General features: G+C 38.2%; 1 protein-coding gene across 5 annotated transcripts in view; it reads left to right on the plus strand.

Moving 5' to 3' along the window:
* The window catches only part of NCKAP1 (NCK associated protein 1), a 59,513-nt gene that overhangs the window by 12,368 nt on the left and 34,180 nt on the right, over positions 1–12,965 (plus strand). For 2 of the 5 annotated variants that reach the window (XM_032189746.1, XM_032189748.1), the window contains 5 exons: positions 8,618–8,710; positions 8,907–8,963; positions 9,908–10,050; positions 10,137–10,227; positions 12,133–12,270. In XM_032189746.1, the coding sequence (XP_032045637.1) occupies positions 8,618–8,710; positions 8,907–8,963; positions 9,908–10,050; positions 10,137–10,227; positions 12,133–12,270 (522 nt within the window). Of the gene's footprint in view, positions 1–8,118; positions 8,177–8,617; positions 8,711–8,906; positions 8,964–9,907; positions 10,051–10,136; positions 10,228–12,132; positions 12,271–12,965 lie in introns of those variants that run through there. The other 3 variants (XM_032189747.1, XM_032189749.1, XM_032189750.1) reach the window with 2 other exon arrangements.

Genomic DNA, 12,965 nt, shown 5'->3' on the forward strand with positions numbered 1-12,965 from the left:
TGTCTTTATAGTGAATATGGTTGTATTGCTAACAAATGCAGCCAGTTCTTTATCAAATTTATGTGAACAGTAAATACTTCAAGCCACATTCTGTAGGTCCTTCTGTGTTCTCTAAACTTCTGTGGCAGACCTATTAAAAACAAAAGGTTATTATGTACATAAGAACTTGTTCAATGCAATAATGTCTATGCTCTGAGTGTCTTCCAGTTGTTCACTATGAACTTAGAGCTTAAATAATGATATTGAAGGATTTGTTACGCTGAAGTTTATGGAAGTTGAGCAAAGCTAATTTGAGGTATTTTAACAGTTCCATTTTTTAAAATAGGACATACTCATAATGTTTCCTCGTTGCCTTGCCTTATTTACCATGAGGCAGCCATGCCTGTGTTTAAGAAAAGCAGTGTTATTAAGCAAAGTTATCAGAAGCCTACACTGCATCTTTGAGCACAGTTTAAACCTTGGATTTTGTCTTGCAGCAATAGGAAGCTGGGGGCTTTCCCTCCCTGTGGTCTCAGTGGACAGGAGTTTGCTTTTAAGTTATTTACACGTTTTTCTGTGGAGCATTGTGTCTTCCAAAAGAAACCTTTATCCATAAGAGCTACCTACTGAGGCAAAAGCTGTGCCACGTTGCAGGGAAGGTTCACAAGTTTGATGTGAGATAAGCATTTGTTCATAAAGCTTAGGTTCAAAAAGGCGTAAGCATCTAGCTCCGAGTCAGGAAGAGGCTGAGCTTCCCTCCTTGCTCTTTGTCTCCTTTCTCCCACTGGCCAAAATCCAGCTCACTACAAATTAGAAAAGCAGACCAGTAAGTTCCTTCAGCAGGGAAACATGCTCATGGATTCAAAAGGGCAAAAAGTTTATTGGAACAGGGAAGCATCAGTTCATATTATTGAGGATAATTAGAGGGGAAATAGTTGAGAAATCACAGGCTGTGTCCTTGTAATGAAAACTCCAGGACAGCCTTTCAAGGATGATTTTTGGATTTTCTACATTAAGTTGCAGCAGTTGCCATTGCTTAGCATTGTGCATCTGCACAGTTTGTAATGCCTACTGATACATCAGTAGGTAATGTTGCCAAACAAACAAGCTTGCATTCAGATAGAGAATCATCAGTGCTTGCTCTTTGATTTATTTTTTATTTTTTACCTAATCTTAGCTGTTAGATAGTTTTTCTCACATTCCATCATGTATAGATAGTACTGTGTGTGTCAGAGGTGAAGAACGTGTTTTATTGAGGGGTATGAGCAGTCTGCACTGGAATTAAATGGGTGCCTGATCTTGAAATGTGTGCATTTTATTCCTGTGTAACCAGTGGTTCTGTTACATTTACCATGGATAGCTTTTACATTTTTATGGGTAGAATCCATGGCTTCTGGTTGTGATCCGCCTTCAGTGTTTGGCTTGCTGAGTCAGACTAGACTCATGCCTAACAATCGCTGCAGCAGCTTCAATATTGCAACAAGAGTGAACGTTTGAGCAGTTCAAATAAAAATGAAGCATCCAGTGAATCCTTGCTGACTGGGCTGGAAAATGAAGTGGAGTAGTCTGACTTCCAAAAGATTGATTATAGATAATTGTGGAGCTCGTCAGTTCATAACTCTCTCTCTCTCCTTCTGTCAGAGGGCAGTCCCAGTGATCTTACACTTGGCCTTTATTCTCCAATCACTGTCTTGAGCCATATAACCTTGTAAATGGGTAGTTTGAAGACTGAGCTCTTAAATCAACTGTTACGGCTGTTGGCCAGCAAGGTAGCGTTGCTTTACAACATATGAAACATGCTATTGTGTAAATAGTGGTCCGAAGGATTGACAAAGAGAAGCTGGAGCACTTCAGAGTGGTGTTTGAAAAGGAAACCAGATAACAATAAAAAAATACCTGCTTTCTGTCTTTGGGAAATCCTGGTATTGACACTTATGTTAAATTGACTTAAGGTAGGTTTGTTTCCGAGAAGTCTTCTAAACTGGAGAAGCCCTCCCAAAGCTTTGCAGCTCCACCATGCTGGGTCAAATCAGCGAGCTGGTTGTGTTACAGCTGGCACAGGGAAGTTTATTTGTACTGAATTTCTTCAGTTGGCTTCAGAAGAAAAGTTCCCCAGTAAGGGACGTGGAAGCGGTCTGATGTTTCTCAAGTGTTTTTAGGATGTATCCTCTTACAGGGTGTATGGGCTAAGTGCACACTGCAGACAAATCAGAAGAGAACATCCCAGTCTTCCCAAAAGTGTAGGAGGACGTAAAAATGACTCTCTTCTTAACCAGTGCTAACATTTAATTACATTGCAAAGCAGGAATAAAGCACTTCACAATCAGGTAGTGGAGATGGAGGGAGAAAAGACGTAGATTTTCTGTAGATTGTGGGTAGGAAGTGAAAATCTGCTGTCTGCATATGTAAAGCTCTGTTTTATGTAATAAAGCTAGCCTGCTTTCTGCTTTCCAAAACAGCACATACGGGATATAGTGAGGATTTCTGCATTTTTTCCTGAACATATGTTGTTCTACTCACATTGCTCCTGAGCAATTTGCCTTCCTATATTTTGAAATGTCTTCTGGTGATGTTGAGCCTTAGTCATTGCTTCACAGCCAGCAGAGCAGTGAGACCTTCCTCCCAAGGAGTGCCTAGTGGGGGGAATGTCCGTGCTTTCCAGCTCCTGTTAATCTTGATTTGCTGGCAGCTACATTCCCAGTACTGTGCTTATCTCCTCAGATGGGTTTTGTGCTGACTGCCCACTCAGATTCTTGAGATAGGGGAATACCTCCCAGCTGACCGACCCAACTGTATCTGCTGCTTTGTGCCAGTGGGGGCAGGAAATGAGATCAGATGAGAACACAGTGCAAGCAGTGAGACCACTGCTGGCCTGCCTAGGTTAGGGTCTGTCCATGTCAGTTCACTCTGTTTTTATTTACTGTTCCTTGGTGTTTTGGCTTCTTCCTTTTCGATCCCGACAGGTATGCCTGGGCTGCTGGCTGTCCCTTTCCCACTTTCACTTTGGAGTGACCCAGTTGCACAGCCTGTGGGAGCGGTGCTGCGGGCACGGGGTGGCTGCCCTCCTTGGCTGACGCTTACTAGATGACATTAATGCATGCCTTTAGTAAATGTTTTCTTGTGTAATTAAATTGTTTAATTGTGGGCTTTATAACCAACCTTCATAATAATTTCTGATAGGTTTTTCCAATATCTTTTCCATTTCAAAACACTTAATACAAATAAAAAACATTTTTTGAACTTTAATTTTAGAATTACTCCTTTCATGCCCTGCAAGTACAGTGCCAATAAGCAGGGCTTGCTTGCTTGTTTTTAATGAAGATCTTAGTATTGTCGTTTGCACAGTGCTAATGAAGATAATCCTGGAGTAGTTTTTCATCCAAGGGAGTTTGTAGGTCTTGACTATGCTGCCTCATGTATTAGTAATACTTCTTCATGAAAAAATAATCATTTACTTTCCAGGAAATGGTAAGGTATTAACACCTATGGCGGCTGTTTTTTCAAAAGTCTTAAATTAAGACTTAAATCAACTTAAATCCCCCTAGTCAGTAAACTCAAGGTCAAATCTATTTCTCCAGCTTTCTGGAGTGCTGGATTTCTTGCCTGGGAGACTTATTTTTTTTCCAGACACCTTGTTGTCTAAGCAATTAAAAAACAAGTCCCTGTATGCCACCACAAAGCTACCCAGCTTCCTGGCCAGGAAGACTAAAACCCTTTCTGGGTAAGAGGATGCTGTGCTCTCCTTGCATGGCTGCTTGTTCAGCTCCTGTGCTGCTCGAGGAACCTGCAGTGCTGGAGGCAGCACAGGGAGATGGGCTTCCCTGAGCTCCTCAAGGTGATCATTTGGCTTACAGGAGATGCCCTGTGTGACTGAAGCAATCCGAGTAACAACTGCTTTCTCTTCAGCTTTGCACTAGCCGTAGTGTTTTCTGCTGGTGGTTGTGATGATACTATTTCGGAAGATACTGTATGTTCTCTGCAACAGTTAAAATTGTATCTATATGTTTCCTAAGAATCATTCAAATGTGAATTTCTGCTAATCCCTTGCTCTGCTACACTCCTACCTTCTGTTTTAGTTTTGTATGCAGCAGTATGGCTGATGTCTTCAATTCTCACATGACTTCACAAGTTAAAGTGGCTTAGGCTTTCACAGAATCGGAGGATATTAGGTAGTAATTTTCAAACTAAGTCTTTTGAAAGTAAACATTTTTATTATTTTTCATTAGCAATCCCAACCAGCTATGTGAAATGTTAACTTCTCTTTATGACAGCTCTTTTTGGTGAACATTTTAAAGTAATTTATTTTCCTTGTGAATTGTAAGCCCTCTTAGCACTGATGTTTGTTCATGGTTTAACCCTTGATTGTGTGTGAATTTGAGATAGAACAGTGTCTAAACACATTTTTGTTTTATCACTATTTGCAATAAATCATTGTATTATACTGCTGTAAGTGAAATCAGTCCTTATGAGTCACTTGCCAAGGTAAGCCAAACTTGTAATGTGGCTCCTGTTGCTTAATAGCATATGCAGTACTTGCAAAAGAACAAATGTGTGTAACACTGACACTGTTTGCTTCATCCACTCACATCAAAATCTTATTTTGATTTGATGATTGAGAACTTAACAGCTTGGCCATTAAAAAGAAAGCAACAAAAAAAGCACCACAAGCTCATTAGTACCTAAACACTGTATTAGTTATTCAGTGTTACTGAAATGGCATTTCAAAATTAGTTTTCATGCATTTTGAATGAAGAGTTCCTCCGTGATTTCATGCTATAAATACAAGTATGCCAGTAGCTAGACTTCTGTCCCAAACGTTTATCTGTACAGCATCATGGCAGAGCACTTTATTCCACAAACAGTTGGCACAGGGACATCAAGACCTGCACCCGTGCTTTGGGTGATGCAGTAATACATATTGAGCTTACCGTAGGAATTACTTAAAAATCGAGGGAATGGGGAAACCGTCCCTTAAAACTGACTGGTTGGTTGGTTTCTGAAGTGGGATGTCACTGCCCCCAAAGTACATTAACTGTTGTTATTGATAATGTGACCAACCTAGGGACAGTAGCAGTTGTGAAGGGTCACGGGTGGTTATTTCCTTTTCAGAAGAGTGGCTTTAGTGCTAGAAGCATGAGAACAAACAAAAAGTGAATCATAGCGTACAAATGCATTAGTTAGTAAACATGTTAAATATTCTGTTACATCTTTATCTGCAGCCTGCCACTTTAGAGCCTGCTTTTAATTGGAGATCATAAAATCAAGGACACGTCCATCATTCTACAGTTAATTGACAGAATTTAAAACTTTTTCTTCATTTAGTTAGATCCTCCTTCTTTCTCCTCATCGTTCTGCTATGGCTTTTGTCGATGCAGAATTTTGTTCCAATAATTGAATCTTAGAAGTCTGCATATGAAGTGGCAGGCATATTGAATAAAATAAATGACTGGAAGAATACTGGCAGACATTATTTTCCCTGTATCCCCCAAATTTTAACAGCAGGAATTTGTAATAGTGCTTTTTGCGACATACATGTCAGCTGGGAAGATGAAGGTGGTGGTGTGTTCTCTGAGGGGAATGTAGTATCCGTGGTGTTGGTTTATGGAAAACAAATAGTGTTTAATGCAGGAAAAATGTCAATGATGTAAGAAGCAGAGAATTCCCTTCCCTATCATCTACTCCTGGATCATGGAATAAGACATTTGTTCACATGCTGCTTTTACCAGTCAAATAAATATAAAGGAGTTACAGAAGGATAGTTATCCTGTTTTTCCACACACAGCTCTCTGAACAACCTTTCCAGTTGTCATATTTTTCCTGTGTATTCATATTAAATTTGTATTTATTGATGTCACTAATATGCCAACATCTGTGTTGTTGCTCTTGTCTCTGAGCATTCATACAAGCGTTAAGTGATGCTGCAATTCCTGATTTGTTTACTTCTTTTAGTATACTTTCTCCGTGAACACAATCAGTTCTGTAAAGACTTGCGGGGGGTAAGATGAAGAAGGAAAAACACAAGACAACTGGTAAAGATCAGTTCCTTTTCTGCAGATAAGGTGCTTTGCCAGCTGCAGTCTCTGGTATTCAAAATCCCAATTTTTAAATAATATTCCAATATGACTGGAGAGGTGGTATTTTGTCAGCAGAAATGAGTTAGTATAACTAGTTTCTGATCTTGCTCTAGTACTCAAATTTCTACAGCTTTTCATATGTCTTAAATCTAACCTTTTTCAAGAAAGCATTGTTACCCTTTTGGGTAGGTTTTGTACTTCCAGTTCCGTAAGAATAAGTAAAACCCTTACATCTGACCAATCACCAAAGCAAGGTTATCTATAGTTAAAACAATCTTGTGGTGATAGTAATGTTTTAGGAGTTGCTTCTTCAGCTCATCCTATTTTAAAACTTCCGCTGAATATTGCAATCAAAAGTGTTTGCTGATAAATGAGAATTAAAGCAGAGGAAAACAACCTCAAACCAAACACAGAAACATATAGCACCCAATGCATCTAAACAGCTGTTAGGGAATTGGTAATGGAAAGTTTTGTTGCAGTGGGTGTGGAAAGAGCTCCACCCGCATTCCTGAGTGATAAAAATGCAAATAAGCATCCAAGACACTGCATGCTGTAAACCACTTTTAAATCTCACCACTGGGTCTGTGCTGTATGAGTTTAACTTTGTGCACCATCCTTACCCAACAGGTTGCAGTTGACATATGGTTTTATTTGGATTTTTATACTGCAAAGAAAAGCTTGCTCCTACCTTCTTAAGTCTCAAAGCTCAACGAGCTTCGCTCTGTAAGGATGCTGTAGTTTTGTTTAAATATTTTTTGGGAAGATAACTGGGAAGGTAACTAGCTAACAGCATACAGCAGCAATGCCTTAATTTATGGGGGAGTGTAATGAATACCTCCTGATATACTTTTATTTAATGAACAACTTCAGATAATTTCTGAAAATAATGTACTGCTCCTGTAACTGCGCTTTCCAGCACTGCCTCCTGCAGTGCCTTCACTCCCCACTCCGGGCACTGCGGCCTCAAAGCAGTCTTGTCCTAACCACACTATCTGGGTGCCCTATACAGCACCCTACTGCCCTGATGGGCTCATCTTAGCATGGCCCCTTCCTTTGGCTGAGTTAAGATTGCTCTAGGAAAAAGGCGTTAAGCCACATATGCACTTGCAAGGCGACTTTTTTTCCTAGTTTTTTTTCCTCTCTGCACTGAGGCACGCTAATTTCTGAACAGTACCCCGCAGTCTGGTACTGAAGTCATAAAACGACTCCTCAAATTCACTTGTGTTAGTTACACAGAAATAAACCCTATTTTTCTTAGTATTTTAGATGCAGATTATTTGCAATATTTTTTTTTAAGCATCTTGGGTTAGGCTGAAGACTAAACCCAAACATTTTAGGCAATTCACTTTGGTCGTGTACTGACCGTGGACTAATGAAGCAGCCCTGGAAGTACGTCCTCTTTCCTCTACATCCAGTGATTATGGATGCTTCATTTTCTGAGCTTAAGGCAGCTAAAGTGTGAAGTTGGTAGCAAATTCATACCAAGTGTCAAAGTAGAGCTCAAAGGCCTGTTTGAAAGCAGATCTTGTACCGCTGCCATTTGAATGGCGATAGCCTATTTCCTAGTAGATGCGAGTATCGGGAGAAGTCACAAAAGGAATGCATTTCATTTTATTCAATCTTGAAAACAGAACAATTTTTTTTAATAAATGATTGCTCTTGCTCAGAATACAACCCTGTTTAACTTGACCGGTCTTTAATTTAAAATGTTACAGATACTTAGGGCAATTTTTCATATTAAGTGTTACAAGATTGCTTTAATTCACTTCAATTCGCATATCAAGAGAGTAATTAGTATTGTAATCATTTAAGTGAGCAGTCTGGCTGCAAGAAAATAATGGGGAGAAAAAAAGGAAATTAAAAGGAGATTTCTTTGTCAGATTTAAAATAATAATCCATGTGGACTATTTTACGCCTTTGTATTCACATTTGCCTCTTCCATTTTATCCACCAGTGTCTAATGCTAGTGTTTTGCTTCTTTTTTGTTTCTTTATTTTGTTGCTTTTGTTTGAATGTATTATTGTGTTATATGGAACTGGTCAAAGAACCGTTACTGTATTTTATGTTTGTATCTACATTTTATTTTGCATGCTTAACGTGGCTTTGCCTGGATATTCTTTTTGGTAAGTTCAGACTTTAAAAGCATAATGTTTTTCTGTAGTAAGATTTGTAACCTGCCACCTTTTTCCCACCTCGAGTAACGTCATTATTTTTTTTATCATACTGATTTGTGCTCACGTACTGTTCTGCTTTTGCTAATTTTACACACGATAACACTGTTTTCCTAACTATCCATTTTCGTCTCTAGTTGAGCTAAACAATATTACTTTGGTACTAATGTATACTAATTTGATTTTTATCTTCAGAGTATAGTCAGCAGCTCTTAAATGATCCGTTTTGAGAAGTTTGTGTGCATTTAAGAGACACACAGAACCTCAGGCTTAGAAAACTATGTTAAGATTTATTGATATGACCTGGTGGTTAATCTGCATCTCTCAGGTATTATTTTTCAACTGTCTTCTCAAGATCTCAGAACTGTAAACGTGTTTCTGTTTCTCTTCTAGCAACAGCTTGCTCAGCTACAAAAAGAAAAATCGGAGATTTTGAAGAACCTGGCGTTATACTACTTCACGTTTGTTGATGTAATGGAATTTAAGGTAAGGTACAGCACATATGTCACATCAAGCTTCTGTTTTTTATTTGTGAATGAATACTTCATAGTGAAACATTTGAACTCGTAGTTATGTTTTTTTGTTTTTTTTTTTTTAAATCAACATAGTCTTGGTCACTAAACATAGTTAAGTGATTTACTTAAATCTCTTTAAACTAAAACGATCTGTTTTGTTTTTCAAGGACCATGTTTGTGAGCTGCTGAACACTATTGATGCTTGCCAAGTCTTCTTTGATATTGTAAGTTTCTGGGTTTAAATTTTCAAAAGCCACTTAAAAATGTTTCTGATCCAAGTTCTGCATGGACAGTTAAAAAGACTTGTTTATTTTAGCTCAAGAAACATGACATCTCCTGTTATAACAAGAGAAATACAAGTATCATAATGTTTGCATCTCTAACTTTCATAAATAGTGTAAAATCTCTGGAGTACTTCTAAACAGGCTAATTATGGACAGTAGTAACAGCAAAATACAGACCGTATTTTTTGCGCTGTTGCTTCTGCTAGTTAATTCTTAGAGATTTACTGCAGTCTGTATGCTTAAGTCATGTGAGGCTCAAAAACAAGAATAATAAGTGTTCCCCTAGTATTTTTTTGGATGGTTTGTGGGCATCACTTCTGTTGGCTAAAGCAAGAACACACACCTGACTGTTATATTTAAAATAAAATACTCAAACACCTTTTCCTTTTGGTTTCAGCTTTCTTTCCTATTGTTCATAATGCCACCTTGTTAGTTTTAGTTATTCTTAATTTTGGCTGACTTAGTTTTGTAATACAAAAGAGGAGCAGGCACATATCCTACACAATGATTGTCACAGGTCAGTGTGTATGTGCTGGCTTTTTACATTGGAGTCTTAATACAGAACAGTTCAGAGAGTCTTATTAAAATACAGTTCAACACTTGTTGAGTGCTTAGTAACACCCAAGAAAAGCTTTTCTGTCTGTCAGCTGTGATGGTTGGGCCTGAAAAGATTTATTTGCATGCTTGCTTTCACAAATACAAGCAGTTCTGGGGATTTGGATGAATAAATTAAGATCATACAAAGTCTATATGCAAACAGAACAAAAGTACTGGTCAAGACAGTCCGTTGTATTTTTAGAAGGCTGAAAATGGGTGGAGAGATGAGGAAAGTTTTATGCTGATTTCTAAGAGTTTCAAAATGATATATTTTTTTAAATCTCTAGACTGTAAACTTTGATTTAACGAAGAACTACCTAGATTTGATTATAACCTACACGACTCTAATGATACTGCTGTCTCGAATTGAAGAAAGGAAGGCTATCATTGGATTGTATAACTATGCTCATGAAATGACACATGGAGCAAGGTAAATATCTGCTGTGTAGGAAATGTATTTATAAAAACACATAATAAATAACTACACCTGAGTGAATTATTTGTTGTTGCTTTTAGTGACAGAGAATATCCACGCCTTGGCCAGATGATTGTGGACTATGAAAATCCTTTAAAGAAAATGATGGAGGAATTTGTACCTCACAGTAAAGTATGTAACCACTTTTCGCAGGAACACAGTAATCTTAATTGAGACAAGCAGAGATTTAAAAAAAAAAAAAAAAAAAAAAAGTAAATACACAGGAGTTTTTGTCCAAGACTACTAGGTAAAATTTTACAGAAGCTCTTACTTACACTGGATGGGGCTGAGGATTGATACCCTATTAAATGAAAACTATAGAAATATGGGAATGCTAGGACCCATTGGTAAGATTCCTGTTTATTCACTAAGGAGTAAAAATTGCTTAAAAATTAGTTGTGGTTCATCTGCTGTGGCTGGTTCTGTGTTTTGGTTTGCTTTGTAGATTGAAATGAAGGAGATTTGTAATGTTTCTAAGAAACTATTATTTTCTGGCTTACTATCCTAGTTGAGTATCTCTTTCTGTTTTGTAACCTGAGGGTTTTTTCTTTGGAATGCCTTTAAATTGGGCATCCTGGGAATGGCTGATCACCACTGCCTCTTTAATAATATCTCCTGCATGCAAAAGCTGGCATTGTGTGTCCTGCTCACTTGACCCTGCGAAGTTAAACGAGCCTTTAGCCTCTTTTGTACAAATGTTTTTAAACTAGTATTCTTACACAGCTGCTTGTGTCCCAGTTCTCTGGTGATTTATCTAGACCATGTTTTCTTCTGAGAATACCTTTGGAAAAGTGATGGAAGCCTTGCCAAAGTCAATGTATATCTTGTTTATCACTTCCCACATGTTCACTAGGCGTGCTGCCCTGTCCAAGGAAACTAGATTTGTTTGATGTGATCAGTACTGACCAACCCAGAATGGCAGGTGTTGTTCTCTAGGTGCTTGCAGATTGTTTGCCTAACACCTTATTTTGGAATTTTTGGCATGACTTGAAGCTAAATCCTAAGTAACTGCCTAAAGTTTTAAAGTTTTGTCTTCATGTTTTGAAATCTGGGTACTGGTTGTAGTCTTCTTGAGATTTGATGCGTTTCCTTAAACTTTTGAAGATAGTCAGTAGAAGTTCAGAGAATTTTTCAGCTGCTTCTTTAAGTGCTCTGAACTGGTTTTAAATATTTGTCATTTGTCTAAATAATCAGTAATCAGTAACTCTACTTTTTTTACACTTTCCTGTACATGATTCCTGTCTCGTTAAGACTTAAGTTGCTAAAGATCTGATTTCCAGGTAATCTTTGCTCATGCGCATTGTAGCAAAGATGCTCTGCTTTTTGGTATCATCTTTGTTTATGCATTTGTCTTTAATAATGGACCAGTCCTTTCCCTTGAAATGTTTTGTAAAGCCATTTTCCAGGCCAATTTCTGCACTTCTGCTGATTCTCTACTAGAGGTATAAATTGGGGTCAGAGATCCCTTCAGGCAGCATGCTGCAGAAGTGCATACTCGGTTAAGTTGTCATGGAAGAGTGCACGTAAGTTGGCCTTCTATCATCCCACAGTTTTGCAGTAGCCATGCCATTTATCCCTCTATATTAGCTCCAGCAGAGAACTTTTCTTTTCCCTGAGTGATCTTAATCTGCTGGTTTATTGCTTCGACCTGGCTCCCCATAGGCTCACGCAAGCATTAGGATTGACACAGAAGACAGGGAAAAAGCGTGGGACCGCACTTACTTGGATATGCTCAATCTGTTATAAGGATGCTCCTGTAGTATCTGCTCAAAACCATTGCAGTTTGCTTGCAAGGTGGGAAGGACATAATAAATGAAGTGGCAGAGAAGGGAATAACACAATTAGGATGCTTGAATAAGTAATGAACAAATAGTATTTAACTTCTTTTGTGCTTGGAATATGCCAGTTTTTGAACTTCAGTTTTATCATGTAGTGATTTGCATCAGTTTCAATTTCTGATCATTTAGTGAATTAAGGCTTTTGTGCTAATGCATTCCATAGCTTCTAACCAACCTCCTTTGTCTATCTCCTTTTCAGTCCCTTTCAGATGCTCTGATTTCACTCCAGATGGTCTATCCTCGAAGAAATCTCTCAGCTGACCAGTGGAGAAACGCACAACTACTGAGCCTCATCAGTGCACCTAGTACAATGCTTAATCCTGCACAGTCTGACACAGTATGGCCTTTTAATTTGGTTTATATGATAAAGTTAAGCGATGTTTTCTGTGAAACAGTGTAGGGATGTTTCATTTTCTGTTCGCTAACCTTTACATGACTTTTGATAAAGGGAAATTAATTGGTTTGTTGGTAGAGCTGCATCCTTTTATACAGGGGAAAGATTTTTTGCATTAATTAAAGCTTCTGGTGTATAAGCCCATGCCTTCATTTCTAGTATCTGATAATCTGATGAAGGGAAGTTACTCCTGCAGTGTGGAGTGAAGGTATCCTGTGTACTCTAGGTGATTTGGGGCCAAAAGACTGAAAATCAGAACTGATACATCCTTTAAAAATTAACTACTTACATTTGCTGTCTCGTTTGGGATATGAAGGTTTATCTTTTTGGGGGAGGGGAGATAATCAAGAATAAAGAACTGTCAGGTTGTGATTGTAATACATCAGAAGCCTTGTGTTCTTAAATATTCTTAAATACAGTGTTGGTTGAAACAAAACATTTCATAGAATCATAGAATATCTGAGTTGGAAGGGACCCACAAGAATTATCAAGTCCAAGTTCTGTTCATGGTATAGGAGGCTATGGAATCTCATTTCATGTTCAAGTTCTTAGTTTCTAAAGGGATGAAACAATAGCTTGTTAGTAATCAGAAGCAGTCTTTTGTGATTCATCAGCATTTAAGACTTTGTCTCTTTTTC

Source organism: Aythya fuligula, chromosome 6, assembly GCF_009819795.1.
Source record: "Aythya fuligula isolate bAytFul2 chromosome 6, bAytFul2.pri, whole genome shotgun sequence".
NCBI lineage: Eukaryota > Metazoa > Chordata > Aves > Anseriformes > Anatidae > Aythya > Aythya fuligula.